The 26,694-nt window shown below is 39.4% G+C and overlaps 1 protein-coding gene across 1 annotated transcript in view; it reads left to right on the top strand.

Annotated features, from left to right (window-relative positions):
- The first annotated feature begins 1,123 nt into the window (after window positions 1–1,123).
- The window catches only part of LEO1 (LEO1 homolog, Paf1/RNA polymerase II complex component), a 45,511-nt gene continuing 19,940 nt past the window's right edge, over window positions 1,124–26,694 (top strand). The window contains exons 1-6 of the mRNA XM_032343743.1: window positions 1,124–1,244; window positions 9,679–10,431; window positions 12,889–12,993; window positions 17,530–17,624; window positions 18,605–18,750; window positions 19,941–20,025. Coding sequence (XP_032199634.1) covers window positions 1,187–1,244; window positions 9,679–10,431; window positions 12,889–12,993; window positions 17,530–17,624; window positions 18,605–18,750; window positions 19,941–20,025 — 1,242 coding nt within the window. The 5' untranslated portion in view covers window positions 1,124–1,186. The remainder of the gene's footprint in view (window positions 1,245–9,678; window positions 10,432–12,888; window positions 12,994–17,529; window positions 17,625–18,604; window positions 18,751–19,940; window positions 20,026–26,694) is intronic.

Genomic DNA, 26,694 nt, shown 5'->3' with positions numbered 1-26,694 from the left:
CTTCATTTCTTTAAGCTTCTATAAAGAGGGTTTACCTAGCACTAACCTATTATGAAAATTCTCTTACAGTCTGATTTTATAACGTACAATTATAGCCACATTTCCTACCAAAATAAAACTTTTTGCCAGCAAAATAAACACAATGGAACCCTCTGAACAGTGTTTTTCTAGCTGCAGGTTGCAATCCACTAGTAAATCATGAAAGCAATGTAGTGGGTGTACCGCTTGTGGGCATTAGAACCGAAACAAAACAAAAGCTGAAATAGAATAAAAGAGTACAGTAAATCTCAGACTGTATTTTAGCGGTAAAGGAAGTATTGTTTGTGAAATACTTATTTCATTTTATCAGTTGTGTACTGGGTTAAGATGGAAAATTTTTTGAGATACACTGCTCTTATAGCTGCCGGTTTTCAGAAAGTGGTCTGAGGAAAACCCTTTCAAGAAGGCAGAGAGATCCTCCCTCTCCTTAATTACGTACGTACATATCTCTTTGAGGCCAGATTTTCTTCATCCAAATGCTTCAACCAAAACATTTCTCAGCAGACTGAACGTAGAAGCAGCTATTAGAATTGAGCTGTTTTCTTTGAAGTCAGACATTAAAGATATTTTAAAAACTGTAAAACGACTCCACTCTGCTAATTTTTTGGTTTCGGAAAGAATATTTTAAAATGCTATTTATGTGAGTTATTTAAATACTTTGAATTTAAACTTAATATTTGAATATATTTACTTTAATTGCTTTTAATGACTAATACGGTAAATAGCAATTGGTAGAACCTACACGAAACGCGCTTTGGCGCTCTCAACATTTTGAGGTCAACATGGTCCATATGAAACAAAGGACTTCAGGCCCGAATCCTGGCAGGTTTAACTCGGTCTGAGGGCCCTTCGGCACAGCGCCTCGAGCACCACCCACTCCGCGGACACCCAGACGGGGGACGCCCCACCCTCGACGAGAGTCCTTGCAAACAGAAACAGATATCGACTAAAAGGCGGGACTTGTCCCCTGCGTGGACGTATAATAACAGTGAACAAGGGTAGGTTCCAATTGCAGGGGAAACCAGGTCACAGGACGAAAGAAGCCTTTTAGCGAATCTTTGCGACACTGTCGCGTTTCGTTGGTTCCGTGCCGTAAAAACAGTCGCGGAGCCGCCCCCAGCCGAGGCAGCGGCAGACGAGCAGGGCAATGGCGGATATGGAGGACCTCTTTGGGAGCGACGCCGACAGCGATGCTGAGCGTAAAGGTGGGATCGGTTGGGCTTCAGGGGAGGGGTGCGGGTAGGGGCTTCTGCGGCGGGAGCCCGACGGCGGTCCAGTTCCGGGTCTGCGAACCCTCGGGCACTGCGGGCCAGTGGTGCCGCTTCCTCTACTCCTTCCTCAGCGCCCCCTGCACTCCCGGCGGTACCAGCCTCCTAGGGCTGGCGGGAATGGAGGGACAAACAGCGTGAGCCTCAGGGTTCTTGGTGTGCGTGGAGCATGCGGTGCCTGGGAGCGTGTGGGGCGGAGGGGGGCGCGGGGCAAGGGTGGCGGCGCGGACGAACCTGCGCAGCCCGCCTCGGAATCTTGGGGTCCTGCTCCGTCCTGTCTTGCACAGGCTAGCGCAAGTAAGGGCTCTTCGTGAATGAATGGGCATTGGGTGCTCGGGAACACCGGGACGAGATGGACGGATTTACTGAGGGGTTCGGGAAAGCCACCTGATTGAAGCCAGGGTGTGGCGTGGTGCGGAGTTTGAAATGTCTGGGATGAGGAAGACCGGCGGGATACGGCGATCGGGCTGTACAGAGGCGTTGCGCACCGGAGACGGCGTGTCTTCTGAGAGCCTCTGCAGAAACTGGAATTCCCTGAGTCTGTGGTATTAGGTTGGAGAGCGTATGGGGGAATCAGCGTTTGATTTAGAGAGATAAAGGATTTGTTGATGAAATGATTATTGGTGCATGGAAATATTTCTGACATAAAGACCGTAGATAGTTTGAGTTTGAAATATGTATGGGAGTTATTTGAAGTAAGAACGGCCCCAAGATCCAAGTTCAGAATTCTTGCCACCTTCCAGGCTCAGAGTAACGCATCTACTTTTCCCCTCAGCAAAATGCGTTATTGTGGTTTCTCTTTTTTCTCTAACTCTTATTTATTTATTTATTTATTTTTAAGAGTGTAGTGAAGGGAGTACTAGTGGAAATGTAAAGTGAGGGCTCTGTGGAGACGCGCGTCTGGGAGGTTCTAATCAGGATGAGTCTGGAAGTATATAGTCCTGCGTACTAACTCATGTTCTATTATCTTTGCTAATGTTTTCATCCCCTCCCCCCCCTTATTTTTACTTGTCTGTATCCCATTTGCCTTTCAGGGCACAGTTTTATGTGAGCTCTCCCGTGACTCACTGTTACAAAGTTCATTCATTCAATAAATATGCATTGAGCCCCCTATCATGTTCCAGCACTTTGCTAGGTTTTGGGGATAGAATGATGAAAAGATTGTCTCCCGTTGCCCCACCGGCTTACCTGGATGTTTAATACTATTTGATAAGTACTTGGATGGGTAGAAGCAATAGTTTAGTAAGTGTACCCTGCACTTTCTCCTATTGCAAACTCAGTGTATGGGGAAGTGACGTATGGAGATGGTTGCTTCTCTGGGCTTTATATTTTACTTTCTTGTGAGTCTGTTGCTGCTTTTTTCCATGTTATCATTAGATAATAGGATAATATAGGATTTACTTCTAAATTTGCCCCTGAAGGTTGCTCTTTGATCTTGAAGGTAGTATGGATGTGACAGGGTAATTCCTGTTAGGCCTAACCTATTTCATTATGTCATTGCACTAAGACAGCTGTGGAAAATATCTACACCTGACAAACTTTTTGCATAGCAATGGGTAGAATCTCTACCTAGGCCCAACGTGTTTCTTTTATGTATAATTGTGCCCGGTGTCTTTAATTTCTTTCAACAATGTTTTGTAGCTTTAATTGTATAAATCTTGCACCTCCTGAGTTAAATTTCTTCCTAAGTATTTTATCCTTTTGGATACTATTGCAGGGGAAGTTGTTAACTTAATTTCATTTTTGGATTTTTCATTGTTAGTGTATAGAAATACAACTGATTTTCTTGTATCTTGCAACCTCGCTGACTATTAGCTGTAATTGGTGTGTGTGTGTGTGTGTGTGTGTGTGTGTGCACGCACGCACGCATGTGCACATTCTTTAGGATTTTCTACATATGAGATCATGGCTTCTATAAACGGAGAGTGTTTTAACTTTTCTTTTTCTAATTCGGGTGGTTTTCTTTTTCTTGCCTAATTGCCCCAGCTACAACTTCTTGTACAGTGTTGAATAGAAGTTATGAGAATGGACATCCTAGTTTTTTTTCTGATCTTAGGGAGAAAGCATCCATGCTATCACAATTACCTATGTTAGCTGTGGGTTTTTGTAGATGCCCTTTATCAGGCTGAGGAAATTCGCTTCGGTTCCTAGTCTGTTGAGTAGTTTTATCATGAAAGGTGTTGGATTTTGTCAAGGGCCTTTTCTGCATTAATTAAGATGCTCACTTTCCTTTACTCTGTTAGTATGGTCATATTAATGTTGGACCGCCATTGTATTCCTAGGATAACTCCCACTTGGTCATGGTGTATATCCTTTTAATATGCTGCTGGGTTCAGTTTCTTAGTATTTTGTTTAGTATTTTTGCATTTGTATTCGTAAGAGGTATTGGTCTGTAGTTTTCTTTTTGTGTGACATCTTTAGAATGAGTTAGGAAGTGTTCCCTTTGCTTCAAGTTTTTGGGAGACTTAGGATAGGCATTAATTATTTAAACATTTGGTAGGATTCACCAGTGACCACCTGGTCCTGGGCATTTCTTTGTTGGATTTTTTTTCTTTCTTTCTTTCTTTCTTTTTTTTTTTTTAAGATTTTATTTATTTATTTGACAGATGGAGATCACAGAGAAGCAGGCAGAGAGAGAGGAGGAAGCAGGCTCCCTGCTGAGCAGAGAGCCGGATGCAGGCTCGATCCCAGGACCCTGGGATCATGACCTGAGCCGAAGGCAGAGGCTTTAACCCACTGAGCCACCCAGGCACCCCTTTCTTTCTTTTTTAAAGTGGGCTCCATACCCAACATGGGGCCTGAACTCAGGACCTTGAAATCAAGAGTCACATGCTCTACTAATTGAGCCAGCCAGCTGCCCCATGTTTGTTGGAAATTTTTATTACTGATTCAAACCTCTACTTGTTATAGGTCATTTCAGATTTTGTATTTTGTCTTGAATCAGTTTTGGTAGTCTTTTTTTCTAAGAATTAATCCATTTCATCTAAATAATCTAATATGCTGGCATAAAATTGTTTGTAGTATTTTCTTTTAATCCTTATTTCTGTAGGGTTCGTACTGATGTCAGTAATGTCAGCTGTTTAATGTCAGCCATAAGTAATTCGAGTCGTCTTTTTTTCTTGGTCTGTCTGGCTAAAGGTTTGTCAGTTTTGTTATTATTTCAAAGCACAAACTTTTTGTTTCATTGATCCTTTTATTTTTTTCTTCTCCATTTCATTTATTTCTACTCTAATCTTTATTTTTTTTTTCCTCCTTCTTGCTTTGGGTTTAGTTTTATCTAGTTCCTTAAAGTGAAAGGTTGGGTTATCAGTCTGAAAATCAATCTATCTATCTTTCTTTCTTTCTTTCTTTCTTTCTTTCTTTCTTTCTTTCTTTCTTTCAGCTCTACACCCAACATGGGGCTTAAACTCAAAACCCCGAGATCAAGAGTTGCATGCTCTATTGACTAAGCTGGCCAGGCTCCCCTTTTCTTTTTTAATGTGGGTGTTTACAAATACAGATTTTCCTTTTAGCACTGTTTTTCTATATCCCTTACCTTTTGGTATCCTATATTTTTATTATCTGAAAATATTTTTAATTTCATTTTTATTTCTTCTTTGAGCCCTTAGTTGTTTGAGTGCATTTTATAATTTCTGTATATTTGTTCATTTTCCAGATTTGCCTTTGGTACTGAATTCCATTTCATCCTATTGTGGTCAGAAAAGATAAAGCCTTCTTCAATTTATTAAGATTTGTTTTGGGTCCTAAGTTCGGGTCTATCCTAGAGAATGTTCAGTGTGCATTGTGGGGAAGAATGTATACTTTGGTGGTGGTGGAGTATTCTGTTGATGTCTGTATGTCTGTTTGGTTCCTCCATTTCCTCATTGATCTTCTTTCTAGTTCTGGCTTACTGTAAATGGGGTATTGAAGTTTCCAACTAAAGATTCTATTTGTGTATTTGACAGAGACACAGCAAGAGAGGGAACACAAACAGGGAGAGGGAGAGGGAGAAGCAGGCTTCCCACCTAGCAGGGAGCCCAGTGGGGCTCAATTCCAGGACTCTGGGATCAAGACCTGAGCTAAAAGCATATGCTTAACAACTGAACCACCCAGGCGCCCCAAATAAAAAACCTTAAAAGAAAGATTTATTTTGTTTCATATTAGTATGATCTCTATAGCTCTCTTTTGGTTGTTTTTTACATGAAATATCTTTTTCCATCTTTTCACTTTCAGCCTATTTGGGTATGTGGTTCTTAAGTGAGACCCTTGTAGAAAGCATATATATGGATCACTTTTAAAATTCTCCAATTTTTGCCTTTTCATTGGAGAAGCTAATCCATTTTCATTTAAAATGATTACTGATAAAGACTAATGCTATTTTGTTTTGTTTTGTTTTGTTTTTTCTTAAGATTTTATTTACTTATTTATTTGAGAGAGAGAACACTAGCGGGCAGAGGGAGAGGGAGAAACAGAATCTGCTGAGCAGGGAGCCCCACACAGGGCTGAATCCCAGTACCCCGGGATCATGACCTGAGCCAAAGGCAGACACTTAACTGACTGAGCAACCCAGGTGCCCCCATTTTACTATTTTCTATATGTCATATCTTTTTTGTTCCTCAGTTCTGTATTATTGTTGTCTTTTAAGACTGATTCTCGTTTAGGGTACTGTTGATTTCCTTCCTGTTTCTTTCTTTCTTTCTTTCTTTTGTATAGTTTTTACTTTTCTTAGCAGTTACTAAAATGTTAACAGTTAACATTTTAATTTATAATAATCTATTTTGGATTAATGCCAACTTTATTTTAGTAGTATACAGAAACATTTTTTCTCTACATTGTTTACTCTCTCTTGTCCTTATGTTGTTATTGTCACAAATTACATCTTTATACATTGTCTTCTCAGTGATGTGGTTTTATAATTATTGTTTTATGTTACTATGTTTTAAACCGAATCGAAAAAGGAGTTACCAGAAATATTGATGTTGACTTATTATTACCTATTTAGTTACCTTTACTATTGTTCTTTATTTCTGAATGTGGATTCAAATTACTGTCTGTTGTCCTTTCATTTCAGCTAGAAAGGCTTCCTTTAGGAAGCAGGCCTGCTAGCTACCAACTGTTTTTGTTTATCTGGGAATGTGTTAATTTTGCCAGTTTGTTTTTATTGAGGTGAAACTCCTATAACATAACTTTTTTTAAAAAAAAGATTTTATTTATTTATTTGACAGAGATTACAAGTAGGCAGAGGGGCAGTCAGAGAGAGGAGGAAGCAGGCTCCCATCAGCTCCCTCCCCGATGTGGGGCTCCATCCCAGGACCCTGGGATCATGACCTGAGCCGAAGGCAGAGGCTTTAATCCACTGAGCCACCCAGGCACCCCCAAAGTAGCTGATTTAAAGTGAGCAATTCCGTGATATTTAGTACATTTACAGATTCTATCTTTTGACTGTTTGAATAGTGCTGCTGTGAACCTTTGTGTACAAGTATTTGAGTGCCTGTTTGCAGTTTTCCTGAATATATACACAGGGTTGGAATTGCTGAGACTTATGGTAATTCTTTTACTTTTTTAGGAGCAAGTAAGTAAACCATTTTCCATAGCAGCTGGACCATTTTACATTACTACCAGCAATGTTCGAGGGTTTCTTTTTTTTTTTTTTTTTTTTTTTACATCTTCGCCAACAGTTAGCTTCTTTCTTTCTTTCTTTCTTTTCTTTCTTTTCTTTCTTTTCTTTCTGCTCTTTGCCCAGCATGGAGCCCAACACAGGGCTTGAACATCACTCTGAGATAAAGACCTGAGCTGAGATCAAGAGTTGGACTCCTAACCCACTGGGTCACGCAGGCACATGCATACTTTTTCTTTTTTTTAATGTAGCGATCCCTGTTGGTGTTAAGTGGTATCTCATTGTGGTTTCGATTTGCATTTCCTAATGGCTAAGGTTGTGGAGGAACTTTTCATGCGCTCATTGGCTATTTGTATATATAGCTTTGGAGAAATGTCATTTCAAGTCCTTTGACTATTTTTTTTAAACATTAATTTTATTTATTTATTTGGGTGAGGGAGAGAGAGAGAGAGAGAGAGCACAAGACGGGGGAGGGTCAGAGGGAGAAGCAGACTTCCTGCTGAGCAGGGAAACTGATGTGGGACTCACTCCTGGGACTCCAGGATCATGATTGGAGCTAAAAGCAGTCACTTAACCAACTGAGCTACCCGGGCACCCTCTTTTGTCTGTTTTTTTAATTGAGTTGCCTTTTGTTGAGTTGTAAACATTTTTAAAATATTCTGGATATTACACACTTAGCAGATATGTGGTTTGCATATATTTCCCCCATTTCTTAAATTGTTTTTTCACTTTCTTGATGTCTTTTGTTGCATAGGTTTTCACTTTGAAAAAGTCCGATTTATCTATTTCTTATGTCAGTCATATCACTTTCATTCTTACGTATAGTTTTGCTGGGAATAGAATTCTTGGTTTACAGGCTTTCTTTTGGCACTTTGAATAGGTCATGAGAAGTCATAGTTATCTAGGATTCCTTGTGTGGGACAAGTTGCTTTTCTTGATGCTTTCAGCATTCTTTTTAAATTAAAAAAATTTTTTTGTTGTTTGTCTTTAACAGTTTGATAATGAGGTATATATGTGTGGATCTCTTTAACTTTATCCTCTTTGGCATTAACTGAGGTTTTTTGAATGTCTTTCATCACATTTGGGATGTGTTTGGCCATTATTTCTTCAAATAATCTTTCTGCCCTTTTTCTTCTTCTGGGACTCCCTTTATGTATATGTTGGTACATTTGATGGTATCCCACAAATCTTTTAGATTTTGTTCATTTGTCTTAATTTTTTCTCATCTGTTCCTCATTTGATCTTAATTGATCTATTTTAAAGTTTGCTGATTCTTCTCTCTAATTATATCTGCTGGTTAGCTCTGTTAGTGAAATTTTCACTTCATTTATTTATTTTTCAACTCCAGGATTTCTGTTTGGATCATTTAAAATAATATCTTTTTTTTTTTAAGATATCTGTCTTTTTATTGATATTCTTTATTTGGTAAAACATCATTTTCATTTTCTGGGCTTCTTCAGGGACAGTTTCTAGCCTTTTTTCATACATATGGGCTGTACTTCCTTGTTTCTGTACATTTCCTTTTACTTTTTTCTTAGTAACTGGCTATTTTGAGTATTATAATGTGGCAACTCAGGAAGCCACATTCTCTCCCCTCCTCAGGATTTGTTGTTGATATTTGTTGTAGTGATTCTTTTGAACTAATTCAGTGAGGTCCACGATCTCTGTCTGCTGTGTGTGGCCACTGAAATCTGTCCCATTAACTTGTTTTTTTTTTTTTTTTTTTTAAGATTTTATTTATTTATTTGACAGAGAGATCACAAGTAGGCAGAGAGGCAGGCAGAGAGAGAGGAGGAAGGAGGCACCCTGCTGAGCAGAGAGCCTGATGTGGGACTCGATCCCAGGACCCTGAGATCATGACCTGAGCCGAAGGCAGCAGCTTAACCCACTGAGCCACCCAGGCGCCCTGTCCCATTAACTTGTGATTGGACAGAAATTTCCTTAAATGCCTAGAACCAAAACAAAAACCAACCAACAAACAAATCCAATACAAAACAAAACCCACCGTTCTTTGCAGAGACTCAACCAGGCAGTTTAAAGCCTGTTTATGCCTTCATTTCTTGCTTGTGCGGAGCCTGAAGGTCAGCCACACATGAGATCTTACTGCCCTCTCAGTTCTTTCCTGAGCATATGCACAGTCCTGGGCAAGTGTGTGGACTTCCCAGATATCTAATAATATGTGGGAGCTTTTAAAAGCCCTTACTTCCCATATTGTGTTTTTCTCCAGCCTTTCCTCCCAAGCTTTTTAAGCTTATTACTTATCCCAACTGCTATCCATTGTCCTAGGCATAGGCAACTAATACATTCACCTGTAAATGTTTTAGACAAATGTTCCCAGGTAATTGTCTCATCTGAGAAAGTTCTAAGTGATCTAAAGTCAGCCCTTTGAGCCAGTCCTTCAGTGATCCACCAGGCAGATCAAAACTAACAACCATGATTCTTTGTGAATGAGGTGCCTCTGTTTCCTCTAGTAGTAGTTCTTGTACTAGAAATTTGGGCTGTCTTTAAGGCATTATTGAGCTGGGGAGCTGGGGATTGGGGTGGAGGAATGGGGTAAGTTAAAACACCATGAAGTTTTATTGAGATTCAGCTGTTTTTTCTTGTTAAGCATTCCTCCAGTTGCTGCAACTTTCGGTTAGTTTTCTGAGTGGGGATGAAATTGATTCTGACAGTTTTTAACATGTATTTTCATTGCTTTCATGTTGAGGTTGACTTTTGGTGTTCTTTCCTCTGCCTTTTTCACTGACAGCACCATGTGTTTATATGCTTTCATAGATTCTGATTCTGGATCAGACTCGGATTCTGATCAAGAGAATGCTGCTTCTGGCAGTAATGCCTCTGCAAGTGAAAGCGATCAAGATGAAGGGGGTGAATCAGGAAAACCAAGTAATAAGGAACTGTTTGGAGATGACAGTGAGGATGAGGGAGCTTCACATCACAGTGGGAGTGATAATCACTCTGAAAGATCAGACAATAGGTCAGAAGCTTCTGAGCGTTCTGACCACGAAGACAATGAGCCCTCAGATGTAGATCAGCACAGTGGATCAGAAGCCCATAATGATGATGAAGATGAAGGTCAGAGGTCAGATGGAGGGAGCCATCACTCAGAAGCAGAAGGTTCTGAAAAAGCACACTCAGATGATGAAAAATGGGACAGAGAAGACAAAAGCGACCAGTCAGATGATGAAAAGATGCAAAATTCTGATGATGAGGAGAGGGCACAAGGATCTGATGACGATAAACTGCAGAATTCTGATGATGATGAGAAAATGCAGAATACAGATGATGAGGATAGGCCTCAGCTTTCAGATGATGAGAGACAACTGTCTGAGGAGGAGAAGGCTAATTCTGAGGACGAACAACCAGCAGTTTCTGATAATGAGGATGAGAAACAGAATTCTGATGATGAAGAACGGCCACAGATGTCTGATGAGGAGAAACTGCAAAATTCTGATGATGAAAGGCCACAGGCCTCAGATGAAGAACACAGGCATTCAGATGATGACGAGGAACAGGATCGTAAATCAGGTAATGCATTTAGGAGAACCGAATGGTTTAGTAGAAGCACCCAGATGCAGTAGTGACCCATTTATTCTTTCTACATTCCCACCTTTAGTGCCCTGTTTTTTTCTTCTGTCCCTCCATTTCAGTCTTTCCTAAGTATACATTTTGCTTTAAAAATTTTTTGTAATGCATTTGTTATTTTTATCCCCCTTCATTTGTTATCTGATAATAGATCAGGAAGAAAAAAATTTAAGGAGGACAGCCTTGGAGAAAGAGGTATGGTGCTTAAGTAACTAGATAATGAGGAGAGTTGGTTCCATTCTGGTGGGTAGCTGAGAAGCTTGCCTCAGGTGAGAGTATCTTTCGCTGGGGGGAAAAAAAATGCCATTGAAACATCTCCATAGGGTAGTTATACTAAGGTGTAAATACCATGTTCCAGCTCAGTTTTTCGAGATCCAAAATTTGATCATCCAGAGGTAATTAGGCTCCAAAGAGTTCACTCAGACTAATCAAATGCATAACAAACTAATTTATAAAGATCAAATTGCAAAATTACTTGTTTCAGGGGCATCAGTTATTTCTCTTGTTGTATCCTTGCCCTTGGGGAAAATTGACATTGGATACCAAATGATAATATCAGGAGGTTGCCTAGGCAGTATAACATTTGGAGAATGAAAACATGGCTGGCTGACCTCAGTGCTATGGTTGCTTAATACATGCGTCCTCCTAGAAAGATGTGTTTGGGTCAGAATATTCATTCCTTAGAGACTACAGGAAACACGTAGCCAAACTTTGGCCTCTTGACCCCCTTTTATAATGTCACACTGTTTTCTCACGTTAACACGTTCTTCATATAAAATATTAAAGGGATTTAGAGATCTTATTTGTTTGTATTGTAAAAGTCATCTTGATCAGGATAGACTTCTTCCTCAAGGAATTCTTGGATTGCTTCATTTCCATAGGTGTTTGATTATAATTATATATTGATCCTATCTTAGCTTATATATGGGGGAGGAGGTCTTTAACCCTGTAAACATACCTCACAGGATAATATTCAGGACCACATTTTGGCATTATTTAGGAGAGGAGGCCAGAAAATTTTGAGAGATGGATATAGATCTATCTAGACTACTGGGCTGCAGTAAGCATCCAATAACTAGTTCTGGGTAGAGTTAATTTTTCTGGTAGCAGAATTGTTAAGGGTCATGCATTACTTCCCCAATACTAGGAGAGTAACATTGGACTAGGGTTATGGTAGAGAATCTTATAGCTGGTCATTCTGCTTAGCTCTTACCTGGATTGACAGTGATTTTCCTGAAGTTTACAATTAGATAAACAGTTGTACCATCCAGAGATAATGTCATACAGTTGACCCTTGAACAACATGGGTCTGAACAATGTGCGTCCACTTATATGTGAATTTTTTCATTAACTACAGTACATTATTGCAAATGTACTTTTATGGTTTTCTTAATATTTTCTTTTTTCTAGCTTACTTTATTGTAAGAATACAGTGTGTAATACACAAAATATCTATTGTTTACATTATCAAGGAGACTTCCAGTCAGTAGTAGGGTATAAGTAGTTGTTTTTGGGGAGTCAAACGTGTACTTTTGACTTTGTGTATTTGGGGGGTTCTGTGCTCCTGCCCCCCATGTTGTTCAAGGGTAAACTATATTTGTCTCCTTCATTGCAATGTTTTTACCTCTTTTGTAATGAGTCCTATAAATTTGGTCATAAGTTTCAATACTGCTCTTCTCATTCTGCCAGATTTTTCTGCTTATAGAAAACAATTTTCCTTTAATGAGTTATATTTTTAATTAACTGCAGTCTGTGTATGTGCGTTCTAGTAATGTTAATGCATATGTAGTTTTGTGTAACCACTACCACAGATCAGTTCTAAATAAAGAATCACCCTAAAAAAAAACCCTCATCCTGTCCCTTTTGTAATCATTCTTTTTCCATCCCTGTCCCCTGACAACTGCTGATCTGTTTTATCACTGCAGTTTTGTTTTCTTGAGAATGTCATCAGAAAAATGAAATCATATAGTATGTAGCCTTTTTCTTTCATTTAGACTTGTTTCACTTAGCATTATGCATTTGAGATTCATCCAAATTGTTACATGTATCAGTAGTTCCTTCTTATTTGTTACTGAGTAATTTTCCATTGAACGGCAATACAATCCCCAGTGTGCTTTTCTTTTTTTTTTTTTTCTTTTTTTTTTTTTTTAAGATTTTATTTATTTATTTGACAGAGAGAGATCACAAGTAGGCAGAGAGAGAGGAGGAAGCAGGCTCCCCGCTGAGCAGAGAGCCCGATGCGGGGCTCGATCCCAGGACCCTGAGATCATGACCCGAGCCGAAGGCAGCGGCTTAACTCACTGAGCCACCCAGGCGCCCCCGCAGTGTGCTTTTAAAACACAGAATTCAAAGTTAAGAAATGACTGTGATTATGAAGAACCTTTAATTCTACTCTTACAGAATCGGCAAGAGGCAGTGATAGTGAAGATGAAGTTTTACGAATGAAACGCAAGAATGCAATTGCCTCTGATTCAGAAGCAGATAGTGACACTGAGGTACCAAAAGGTATTCCAGATACTTCTTTTATGTACATATGTATAAATGTCTGTTTTTCTTTCTGCATTTAACTGTAGTGCACTGCCAACTCTGGGCATTTACCTCAGCCGGCATGACCCACAGAGAAGAGTGTGGATATAGGTAGTGTACACGGGGAAGTTATATGGATATTAGAAACTGTTTATGTGTAATCAGTTGAAGAAGAGCCACCTTTTTCTTTTTTTTTAATGTAAGCTCCTTGCACAACATGGGGCTTGAACTCATGACCCTGAGATAAAGAGTTTCCTGCTCTATGAACAGAGCCAGCCAGGAGCCCCTCTTTTTTTTTTTCCCCTGCTTCATTTACAGGTAGTTGAATATATTACTGGGAGGCTGTGGCGCTGGTTGAGGTGGTAACTTCCATTCTTTAGTTTGAATACTGATAGTTTCAGGACAACTTGTTCCTAAATGCTTAATAGGTTAATAATACATGAAGAACTTGATTCTTTAAGCTGTAGGTTAGATGAAGAATTCATCAAAACGCATGGTTAGGTAAGGTAGGTTTGTTTTAAGGGTAAAAGATCGACCTATTCATTCCTATGTATGACTGTTTCAAATGGCAGATTGTTCTACAATAAAGACGTTAGTATAAAAGTTTCTATAAATACAATTTTGATAGTTTGATTATGCATAACCTTCATTGTACTGAATGATAATTAGATATTAATGTTGAGTAGTTTATATAAATTATTATAAGTAACATGAAAACTAAAGCAAGTAATTAGAGGGTCAACTAGAAATAAAAGGAGAGAGTTGGCAGAATAGCAGGCTCTGAGATATACTTAAAGACAATTAGTAATTATGTACCTGGACTTTGGAATCAGATGATCTAAGTTAGAATTTTTGTGGCTCCACTTCCTAGCTGTATGAATTTGGTCAAATGAATTACTTACTACGCTTCAATTTTTTTTTTTTTTTTAAGATTTTATTTGTCAGAGAGAGAACACAAGCAGGCGGAGCAGCAGTCAGAGGGGGAAGCAGGCTCCCACAGAGGAGCCTGATGTGGGACTTGATCCCAGAACCCTGGGATCATGACCTGAGCTGAAGGCAGGAGCTTAACTGATTAAGCCACCCAGGCATCCTTTCTTTTTTTTCTTTCTTCTTTTCTTTTTTTTTTTTTTTAATTTTATTTCTCAGAGAGTCAATTTTCTGATGTATAAAAGTGAAATGATAGAGGGTTGTCATGAGAATTTGATACATTCTTTCATTTTACTCAGTTATTTATTGAGACTCTACTGTGTATTGGTAATCTTCTGGGCACTGGGAATGTAGCAATGATCAAAACAAATAAAGACCTTTTCCCTTGAAGAACTCACATTCTGGTGGGGTCAGGGTAGGGTAGGGAAACTGAGAACACAAGAAGTAAATTAAATATATAGTATGTCAGATGGTGATAAGAACTGAGAAAAAAATGAATCAAGAAGGGACATGAGGGGCACCTGAGTGGCTCAGCTGGTTAAGAATCCGACTCTTTTTTTTTTTTTTTTAAAGATTTTATTTATTTACTTGAGAGAGAGAGACAGTGAGAGAGAGCATGAGCGAGGAGAAGGTCAGAGAGAGAAGCAGACTCCCCATGGAGCTGGGAGCCTGATGCGGGACTCGATCCTGGGACTCCAGGATCATGACCTGAGCCGAAGGCAGTTGTCCAACCAACTGAGCCACCCAGGTGTCCCAAGCATCCGACTCTTGATTTTGGCTCAGGTCATGATTTTGGGGTCCTGAGATTGAGCCCTTGCTGGCACTCCACGCTCAGTGGGAAGTCTCTTGAGATTCTCCCTGTTTCCCCCTGTCCTGCCATGCACATGCACGCCTGCTCTCAAATAAGTCTTAAAAAAAAGGGGGGGGGGGCTCGTGGGTGGCTCAGTGGGTTAAGCCTCTGCCTTCAACTCAGGTCATGATCTCAGAGTCCTGGGATCGAGCCCTGCATCGGGCTTTCTGCTCAGCGGGGACCCTGCTTCCCGTCCCCCCCCACTCCCGCCGCCTGCCTCTCTGACTACTTGTGATCTCTGTCTGCCAAATAAATAAATAAAATCTTTAAAAAAAAAAAAGGAAAGAAAAAAAAAAAAGGGACACCTGGGTGGCTCAGTCAGTTAAGCATCTGCCTTTGGCTCAGGTCATGGTTCCGGGGTCCTGGGATTGAGCCCCGCATCTGGCTCCTTACTCAGTGAGGAGACTGCTTCTCCCTATCTGCGTCTCCTCCTGCTTGTGCACGTGTGCTCGCTCGCTCGCTCTCTCACAAATAAGTAAATAAAAATATAAAAAACAAAAACAAAAACAACCAGGGGGTACATGAGAGTATCTGTGGGTGGGGTTTTCATTTTGACTTTACCATATAGATGAACTTTGAGTACCCTGGCCTGCCTTGCCACTTTATTTATTTATTTATTAAAAATTGTTTTGGCTTTATTGTTTTTAGAGCAGTTTAAGGTTCACTGTGAAATTGGGGGAAGATACAGAGATTCCCATATACCTCCCACCTCTATACGTGTGTAGTCTCCCTCATTAACAGCATTCTCCACCAGAGTAGTACCTTTGTTACAGTTAGCGAACCCAGGGGTGCCTGGGTGGCTCAGTTGGTTAAGCGTCTACCTTTGGCTCAGGTCATGATCCCTGAGTCCTGGGATCTAGCCCCTCATCTGGCTCCCCGCTTGGTGGAGAGTCTGCTTTTGCCTTTGCCCTTTACCCCACTTGTGGCTTGTTCTCTCTGTCAAATAAATAAAATCTTAAAAAAAAATAATTAGTGAACCTGCATTGATACATCATTATCATCCAAAGCCCATCGTTTATATTACTGTTCCCTCTGGTTCACTCTGGTGTTGTACATTCTGTGTGTTTGAATATATGTGTAATCACATGTATCCATCATTATGGTATCACATCTGGTATCATATGAAGTAGTTTCACCACCCCATAAACCCTTTGTGTTCTCCCTGTTCATCTCTCCCTTCCCCTAACTTCTGACAACTACTGATTTTTTTGCTGTTTCTACAGTTTGCCTTTTCCAGAATGTCATATAGTTGGAATCATACAGAATGTAGCCTTTTCAGATAGGCTTCTTTTACTCAGTAATATAATATTTCCTCCATGTATTTTCCTGGCTTGACCACTTACTTCTTCAGAGCACTGAATAATATTCCATTGTCTGGATGTACCAGTATATCCATTCATCTCCTGTAGGACATCTTGGTTGCTTCCAAGTTTTGGCAAATATGGATAAAACTGCTATAAACATCTGTGTGTAGGTTTTTAGTGTAGACTAAGTTTGCAGCTCTTTTGGGTAAATACCAAAGATCATGATTGTTGGAGCATATGGGAAGGGTTTGCTTAGTTTTTTTTTTTTTTTTTAAAGATTTTATTTATTCATTTGACACAGAGAGATCACAAGTAGGCAGAGAGGCAGGCAGAGAGAGAGAGAGGAGGAAGCAGGCTCCCCGCGGAGCAGAGAACCCGATGCGGGACTCGATCCCAGGACCCTGAGATCATGACCTGAGCCGAAGGCAGCGGCTTAACCCACTGAGCCACCCAGGCGCCCTAGTTTTTTTTTTTTTTTAAGATTTTATTTATTTATTTGACAGGGAGAGAGAGATCACAAGTAGGCAGAAAGGCAGGCAGAGAGAGAGAGGGGGGTGGTAGCAGGCTCCCTGCTGAGCAGAGAGCCCGATGTGGGACTCGATCCCAGGACCCTGAGACCATGACCTGAGCTGAAGGCAGAGGCTTAACCCACTGAGCCACCCAGGTACCCCGGGTTTGTTTAGTTTTGTAAGAAACTGCCACGCTGTCTTCTCAAGTGACTATAACATCTGGCATTCCTTTGAGCAGTGACTGAGAGTTCCTGTTGCTCTACATTTTTGCTAGCATTTGGTATTGTCAGTATTCTGGATTTGGGCCATTCTGATAGGTTGCCTCTTGCCTTTTAGTGTTCTATTCGCCCCCTTGTCTTAATAGCTCACTCTCCTGTTTTATCCTAGACTGTGTCATTGCCAATAATTATAGCTTTAATATAATCCCAGTTGCAAGCAGTCTACTTTCTGACCACCCTCCTGTCTTTCTTTTTACCCCCTCTTCTACCTATCTTGGTTTATTGGTTTATTACAGATTATTGTTGCTTTGTCAAACGTAGGTGAAGTTCTGCCTCTCATGGTAGACCGGGGTCTGCAGTTTTAAAACTTAGGGAGTATATAGAGAATAGGCGTGTATTGAGTGCCCCAAATGTGAGTATCTAGACTGTAGGAAGACATTTGGGCTCCTGGGGAATAAAGGAAAATAAAGAATAAGGTTGCACTAAATGAAGGGGAAAAGACATCTGTGCAGTTTTACCTTCCACTGAATTGACCCCCTTTCCTTTCCATAGGCATTCTGGTCCTATCTTTGAGAGCCAGGTTCAGAGTTGTGCTGAAGTGCTTTCCTGGTGCCTGGTCCAGAAACCTTGGGAATGTGTGGAAGTTACAGCTTTGAAGAACCTTGGTTATAGATACTAATACTGTAACTTTTTGCTCAATATTAAAGATAGCAGTGGAGCCATGGATCTGTTTGGAGGTGCAGATGATATATCATCAGGGAGTGATGGAGAAGATAAACCACCTACTCCAGGGCAGCCTGTTGTAAGTAAAATTACCAGTGTGAACTGGGCCCTTACTGAAGCCTAAGTAAATGTTTCAGAGATTTCAGGTCGCTATTATGCCAAGGAGAGGAAGTTGCTAACTGATTTGCAGTATGAAAATACAAGGAACAGATGACTTCCTTAGGTAAGGAACTGTTGTTTATGAGGAAGAATAGGAAAATTGCCCTGGTACTTCTTTACCGTGGAGTACTGTTCAGCAGTGGAAAGGATTGAAGTATTTGTATACACAAGAGCTTGGATGAAATTCCAGGGTATGCAGAGTGACAGAAAGTCAACCTGAAAAGGTTACATGCATTGTGATTCCACTGACACACTATTCTTGAAATGGCAGAATTACAGCAATGGAGAGAGATAAATGGTTACCTTAAGAAGGAATGAGCGCAAGAACAAAGTGGAGGTAGCTCTAGAAAAAGGTGATACGAATCTTAGTGGTGATGGGAATGTTTTGTATCTGATTGTATCAGGGTCAGTCTCCTGCTTGTGATATTATACTATATAGTCTGCAAAATGTTACCACTGGGAGAAACTGGATATAAAAAGAAAGAAAAAAAAAAAGAAATAATGGCCCAGTATGAGGTTGGTGCCACACTCGAAGAGACAAGACTGCAAGGATTTGTGATTTGAGAATCATTGATTTAAGTGTTTTTCTTGTTCTTGCCAAGAAATGTGCTGTGTTGAAAATCTTTTCTGATTTTAATTGATAGAGTGACTTTGGTTGATGAATATCTGGAACACAGATTTATCACAAAAGAGATCTTATATTGATGCTTTCCAAAGCGATCTTGTTTCCCTTGTGGTTTTTAGTGGGGGCTTGTGTGGGTAGGGTAGAGATTGAGGGCTGCTTTAGTTCCAAAGCCTCAATATGCTTCCTGTCTACCTAAGTTATTAAAGTGTGGAGGTTGAGCTAGATTAGACCATTTCTAAGGTTCTTTCGAGCTCTAAAATTGATTCTTTTACTAGGATGAAAATGGATTGCCCCAGGATCAACAGGAGGAGGAGCCAATTCCTGAGACCAGAATAGAAGTAGAAATACCCAAAGTAAACACTGATTTAGGAAACGACTTATATTTTGTTAAGCTGCCCAACTTTCTCAGTGTAGAGCCCAGGTAAGAGGGTCAGTTAAAAGTGTTTCTAGATGTTGGATAGAAATATGTGGATTGTTGCTATTTTTCTGATTTTACATGAGGTGGCTAATCACGAAATGGAAAACTCATCATGTGTCCCTGAAAAAAATCAAGTGTATCTAGTGATGGAAAATATATGGACTGTTGGTAAAGAAGACTTTTAATGCTTGTAATTGTTTTTGGCAGTTTGATACTTCCTTATGAATTAGCAGACATCACAAACCTTTGGTTGTTTTTGACCAGTGCAACCCCGAAAAAGCTGAAATCCAGAGTGGCAGACTTTGCTAGAGAAGCTGCAGTTGCTCACTGTAGCTGCCATCGTGGATCTAGAAAACCTAATGGTTTGGGACAGTTAGTGTTGATGGCTGTTATTCACTAAGTCACATGCAAGCTGCTGTGAGTTTTAAATTTCTTTTTTCCTCCAAGCAAAATGATGTGGAAAGCTAGAGCATGGGTGGCCTGTTCTTTGGAAGACTTACATAAGAGTGAAGAATATTTCAAATATTTACCCTTGCCTTTTTTTTTTTTTTTTTTAAAGATTTTATTTATTTATTTGACAGACAGAGATCACAAGTAGGCAGAGAGGCAGGCAGAGAGAGAGGAGGAAGCAGGCTCCCTGCTGAGCAGATAGCCCGATGTGGGACTCGATCCCAGGACCCTGAGATCATGACCTGAGCCGAAGGCAGCGGCTTAACCCACTGAGCCACCCAGGCGCTCTTACCCTTGCCTTTTAAGCAGTATGTGTTAACACCAATTTTCAAGAAGGTGTAGTGATTTGAATACTTCCTTAAAGTTGAACATGAAAATATTTGATGATTAATTAATTAAAATAATTAAGAATTATTTTTATTAACATATAATGTATTATTTGCCCCAGGGGTACATGTCTGTGAATCATCAGGCTTACACATTTCACAGCACCCACCATAGCACATACCCTCCCCAGTATCCATAACCCAACCACCCTCTCCCTCTATTCCCCAGCAATTCTCAGTTTTGTGAGATTAAGAGTCTCTGATGGCTTGTCTCCCTCCTGATTCCATCTTGTAAGATTATGACCTTTAATTACATTATGATTTTTAGTGTAATGGTGTCTATTAATAGAGCTGTTACATAGCTGTAATATTCCTTAAAAATATGATTAGTAAGTTTATTTTAAAAACATTTTGTAGACCTTTTGACCCTCAATATTATGAAGATGAATTTGAAGATGAGGAAATGCTGGATGAAGAAGGTCGAACCAGGTTAAAATTAAAGGTACTCTTCCAAGCTGTACTCATTTAGTTTTTCCTTTTATGAAGTAAAACCTGGGGATAGTCACTTGAGACTTGAACTTTTAAAAAGGATTTTTTATGTTTTTTGTTTTATAAACAAATGAATTGTGTTTTCAGAATGTTTTTAGGAAGACAATATATAGCTTTTTCTCTGTATAGGTCTCTGTAAAATATATAGCACTTTTCTATCATCTTTTTCACTTTATACTATTCTGATGATTTAAAAAGATTATTAGCTTCTTCCTTCAGAGTAAGTAGCATTGTGGTTTGGTGTTTATAATGACTACCTCCATATGTACTGTGGGTTATGTTCTAGCAACTTCCTGCAAGAGGAAATCCTTCAGGTTCTTTGATCTATAGATTAAAAAAATCATATACAAAAGGAGAATCTATTACTAGTGCCTTCCAGTTGCTCTTGTTGGCTATTAGAGATTTTTTTATTATACTACCTTCCTATTAATGTTTCTCTTTGATACCTTATACTGACTGTCTGTCCACAAAGGGCCTCTAATCTTCCTTTAATCAAGGAGGATGAAGGTTAAGCAGATACTTTAGAACTGAGTTGCACCAGAGAATGAGAAGCAATTGAACTCATGGTATGATATTTACAGCTATGCTTTTTTTTTTTTAATTCTTAAATCCAAAAAATTTCCTGTAATTATTTCAGTTTTCAGTGGACATTGTGTATGGTGTTTGAATGTTAAGAAGTGGCAGTCTGGCATTCTTAGAATTCAGGGGCCAAATTTTTAGAATAATTCCATCTTTTCAAGTGTCATAGATCTACAGGTATCTAAAGAACCTTATTTAAGATGGTTTCTATACAAAATGTGTGGGCTTCAAAGTTTTCAATGAAATTTCACTACTCGTTCCTCTTAATGGAAATATAAATCAAATGAGAAAATGGAAATAGACCCCAATAAATTGTTCCAGGACACAGAATTAGTAGGCATAGTTATTAGACTATTAGTTATTTTTTTTGCTGTCCTTTACCTTGCCTCTTCTTGTCCCATATTTGCTCATCTGTTAATATTTTTCCTTCAAGCATGTGTATCTATTGATAGAGGCTTAGCACTGTGAATTTTTCATGCCTGTTTTAATGCCTCTGATAGTATTCTACTGCTTTTCATTATTTCTCATCCTTTATATAAATTAATGTAGTTCTGTATTTATTTACTCTTTATTGATTTTTTGCATCTTTGCCTTACCTGCTGCTAGGGTGCAACAACATCAATATCTCTATTTTCAGGCCATATAATATCAGACTAGTATAGTCATCAAAGATGAGGAATGAGTTTCTCATTTCTCATTTCTGTCACCAAAAGCCTTGGTGCTTAGGGGCACCTGGGTGGCTCAGTCAGCTAAACATCTACTCTTTTTCTTTTTTTTTTTAAACGATTTCATTTATTTATTTGACAGAGAAATCTCAAGTAGGCAGAAAGGCAGGCAGAAAGAGAGGGGGAAGCAGGCTCCCCGCCGAGCAGAAAGCCCTGTGTGGTGTGGGGCTCAGTCCCAGGATCCTGAGATCATGACCTGAGCTGAAGGCAGAGGCTTAACCCACTGAGCCAACTAGGCGCCCCTAAACATCCTACTCTTGATTTCAGCTCAGGTCATGATTTCAGATTCCTGAGATTGAGCTCTGCATTGGGTTCTCTATTCAGCAGGGAGTCTGCTTGTCTCCTTCTCCTTCGGCCGTTCCCCCTGCTCATGTGCTTGCCATCCCCCTTAAATAAATAAATAAATCTTAAAAAAAAAAGCCTTGGTGCTTAGAGTACAAAAGGTCGATATGTAACAGAAGGTTTGGTATGTGATAGAAAATACTGGGGCATAAAAACCCTTTGTTTTTTGAGTGATGTTCCCAAGACTAGGATGATCATTACTTTTTAAAAAAAGATTTTATTTATTCATTTTTGAGAGAACACAAGCGAGGAGCGGTTGGGGGTAGGAGGGGAAAAATGAATCTGAGGCAGAGTCGGCACCTCGTGCAGAGTCTGTTGTGGGGCTCAGTCTCACAACCAGGAGATCATATCCTGAGCAGAAACCAGGAGTCAGATGCTGAACTAACTGCCACACAGGTGCCCCTACGGTAGCTGTTCTTAGATAGTCAGTTGGTGGTGTAATTAATTCTTTGAAGAATAAGGAACCAGGGTGCCTGGCTGGCTCAGTTGGAATTGTGTGTGATGCTTGATCTCAAGGTCGTGGGTTTGAGCCCCACACTGGGTGTAGAGAGTACTAATAAACAAACAAATAAATAAACTTATTTTAAATAAATAAACAATAAGGAACCAGGTATTGTTTATGTATTTCTATGAGGTCTTCCATCTTTAAAGCTACTTCACTGTGTCTTTCATCCCGATAGGGTTAAGACCTGGCAGTGTAGCCTGTCATAGCATCATTATAGTTTGAATCACTTTATATAATAGCATTTTTCAAACTGGCTTCTCAGTTACTAATGGCCTATATGTGCATATTTTTTGGTGTGAAAGGGAAGGTAGGAATAGTATAGATTGTTTTTATCCTTTTATTAGGGAAAATTTTAACACATTACGAATATAATGAGAACCATATAATGAACTCTCATGTACCCATTATACTCTTCAGTGGTTATCAGGTTGGACAATCTTGTGTCCTCTATATTCCCTACCATACCTTACCCAGACTTTTGAAATAATCTCAGATAATGGTATCACAGTTAATTAATGAATATTGATTTCTTTTATCAGCTGGCTTCATTGTTACTTTTTTTTCTTTTTCTTTTTTCTTAATTTATTTTCTTTGGTAATCTCTACACCCATTGTGAGCCTGGAATTCACAACCTTGAGATCAGGAGTCAAATGCTCTTCCAGCTGAGCCAGCCAGGTGCCCCCATAGTTGTTTATTTAGTGAGAAATAAAGAGGAAAGGAAAAAACTGGAAGGGAACCAGTAGGACCCTGTTGCAGTATTGGTTTCTGGACTAGACTTCAGTGATTCATCCCTTACATATAGCACACAGTGCTCATTACAGGTGCCATTTCCCTAATACCTCTCACCCATCTAACCCATCTCTTACCTACCTCCTTCATCAACCCTCGGTTCCCTGTAGTTAAGAGTCACTTATGGCTTGTTTCCCTCTTTCTTTTTTTTCTTTACTCCCTTCCTATATGTCTTCTGTTTTCTTTCTTAAATTCCACGTATGAGTAAGATAATATGGTATTTGTGTTAATCTGACTGATTTCACTTAGCATTACAGCTCCATCCATGTCATTGCAAATGACAAGATTGCATTCTTTTTGATTACTGAATAATACTCCAGTGTGTGTGTGTGTATGTGTGTGTGTATTATACTGTATCTTCTTTTTAAAATTATTTTTATTAACATGTAGTATTTGCCCCAGGGGTACAGGTCTGCGAATCACCAGGGTTACATACTTCACAGTACTCACCATAGCACATACCCTCCCCAATGTCCATAACCCAACCAGCCTCTCCATGCCCCTCTCCCATCCAGCAACACTCAGTCTGTTTTGTGAGATTAAGAGTTTCTTATGGTTTGTTTCCCTCCTGATCCCATCTTGTTTCATTTTTTCCTTTCCTACCTCCCAACGCCCCCAGTCTGCCTCTCAAATTCCTCATATCGGAGAGATCATATGTTAGTTGTCTTTCTCTGACTGACTGATTTCGCTTAGCATAATACCCTCTAGTTCCATCCACGTCGTTGCAAATGGCAAGATATCATTTTTTGATAGCTGCATAGTATTCCATTGTATATGAACGGATAAAGAAGGTGTGTGTGTGTGTATAAAGAATATATATATATATAAAAGAAGATGTGTGTATGTATATATATACATTTTTATATATCTATCTATATATATAGATGTATATAGATATAGGTGTATATTTATCTATATACATCTATATATCCATATATCCGTAGATGTATATACATCTATCTATATACGGCTACAGAAGATTTATATCTATATATTTTCTTTATCCGTTCATCTTTTGATGGACATCTAGGTTCTTCCCATAGTTTGGCTGTGTGGACATTGCTGCTCTAAACTTTCTGGTACATGTGCCCCTTTGGATCACTACATTTGTATCTTTAGGGTAAATACCCAGTAGTGCAATTACTGGGTCATAGGGTAGCTCTATTTTCAACTTTTTGAGGAATCTCCATGCTGTTTTCCAGAGTGGCTGCACCAGCTTGCATTCATTCCCACCAACAGTGTAGGAGGGTTCCCCTTTCTCCATCCTCTCCAACATCTGTCATTTCCCGACTTACTAATTTTAGCCATTCTGACTGGTGTGAGGTGGTATCTCCTTGTGGTTTTGATTTGTATTTCCCTGATGCTGAGTGATGTTGAGCATTTTTTTCATGTGTCTGTTGTTAATCTGGGTGGCTTCTTTGCAGAAATGTCTGTTCGTGTCCCCTGCCCATTTCTTGTTTGGATTATTTTGTTCTTTGGGTGTTGAGTTTGATAAGTTCTTTATATATTTTGGATACTAGCCCTTTATCTGATATGTTATTTGTGAATGTCTTCTCCCATTCTGTTGTCAGTTGTCTTTTGGTTTTGTTAACTGTTTCCTTTGCTGTGCAAAGGATGATCTTGATCTTGATGAAGTCCCAATGGTTCATTTTTGCCCTAGCTTCCCTTGCCTTTGGTGATGTTTCTAGGAAGATGTTGCTGCAGCTGAGGTCGAAGAGGTTGCTGCCTGTGTTCTCCTCAAGGATTTTGATGGATTCTTGTCTCACATTGAGGTCTTTTATGCATTTTGAGTCTGATTTGTGTCTGGTGTCAGGAAATGGCCCAGTTTCATTTTTCTGCATGTGTCTGTCCAATTTTCCCAACACCATTTGTTGAAGAGACTTTTTTCCATTGGACATTCTTTCCTGCTTTGTCGAAGATTATTTGGCCATAGAGTTCAGGGTCTATTTCTGGGCTCTCTGTTCTGTTCCATTGATCTATGTGTCTGTTTTTGTGCCAGTACCGTACTGTCTTGATGATTGTAACTTTGTAATAGAGCTTGAAGTCTGGAATTGTGGTGCCCACCAACGTTGGCTTTCTTTTTCAACATTCCTCTGGCTATTCGAGGTCTTTTCTGGTTCCATATAAAGTTTAGGATTATTTGTTCCATTTCTTTGAAAGAAATTGATGGTGTTTTGATAGGGATTACATTAAATGTATAGATTGCATTAGGTAGCATAGACATTTTCACAATATTTGTTCTTCCAATCCATGAGATGGAACGTTTTTCCATTTCTTTGTGTCTTCCTTAATTTCCTTCATGAGTACTTAATAGTTTTCTGAGTACAGATTCTTTGCCTCTGTGGTTAGGTTTATTCCTAGGTATCTTACGGTTTTGGGTGCAATTGTAAATGGGATCAACTCCTTAATTTCTCTTTCTTCTGTCTTATTGTTGGTGTATAGAAATGCAGCTGATTTCTGTGCATTGGTTTTATATCCTGGTACTTTACTGAATTCCTGTACAAGTTCTAGCAGTTTTGGAGTGGACTCTTTTGGGTTTTCCACATAGAGTATCATATCATCTGCAAAGAGTGAGAGTTTGACTTGTCAGTTTGAATGCCTTTAATTTTTTTGTTGTGTGATTGGTGGGGCTAGGACTTCTAGTACTGTGTTGAATAGCAGTGGTGATCGTCGACATCCCTGCTGTGTTCCTGACCTTAGGGGAAAAGCTCTCAGTTTTTCCCCACTGAGAATGATATTCACTGTGGGTTTTTCATAGATGGCTTTGATGATATTGAGGTTTGTACCTTCTGTCCCTATACTTCGAAGAGTTTTGATCAAGAAAGGATGCCATACTTTGTCAAATGTTTTTTCAGCATCTACTAAGAGTATCATACGGTTCTTGTTCTTTCTTTTGTTAATGTATTGTATCACATTGATTGATTTGCGGATGTTGAACCAACCTTACAGCCCGGGAATAAATCCCACTTATCATGGTGAATAATCCTTTTAATGTACTGTTGGATCCTATTGGCTAGTATTTTGGTGAGAATTTTTGCATCTGTGTTCATCAAGGATATTGGCATGTAATTCTCCTTTTTGATGGGGTCTTTGTTTGGTTTTGAGATCAAGGTAATGCTGGCCTCATAAAGTGAGTTGGGCAGTTTTTCTTCCATTTCTAGTTTTTGGAACAATTTCAGGAGAATAGGTATTAATTCTTCTTTAAATGTTTGGTATACTTCCCCTGGGAAGCCATCTGGCCCTGGGCTCTTGTCTGTTGGGAGATTTTTGATGTCTGCTTCAATCTCCTTACTGGTTATGGGTCTGTTCAGGTTTCCTGTTTCTTCTAGTTCAATTTTGGTAGTATATATGTCTCTAGGAACGCATCCATTTCTTCCAGATAGCCAAATTTGCTGGTGTATAGTTGCTCATAATATGTTCTTATAATTGTTTGTATTTCTTTGGTGTTGGTTTTGATCTCCCCTCTCTCATTCATGATTTTATTTATTTGGGTCCTTTCTCTTTTCTTTTTGATAAGTCTGGCCAGGGGTTTTCCAATCTTACAAATTCTTTCAAAGAACTAGCTCCTAGTTTTGTTGATTTGTTCTACTGTTCTTTTAGTTTCTATTTCACTGATTTCTGCTCTGATCTTTATTATTTCTCTTCTGCTGGTTTTAGGCTTTCTTTGCTGTTATTTCTCCAG

This window comes from Mustela erminea, chromosome 5 (assembly GCF_009829155.1).
Source record: "Mustela erminea isolate mMusErm1 chromosome 5, mMusErm1.Pri, whole genome shotgun sequence".
Lineage (NCBI taxonomy): Eukaryota > Metazoa > Chordata > Mammalia > Carnivora > Mustelidae > Mustela > Mustela erminea.
Note: the sequence above shows the minus strand (reverse complement) of the source record. Positions and strands in the feature narration are given on the sequence as shown.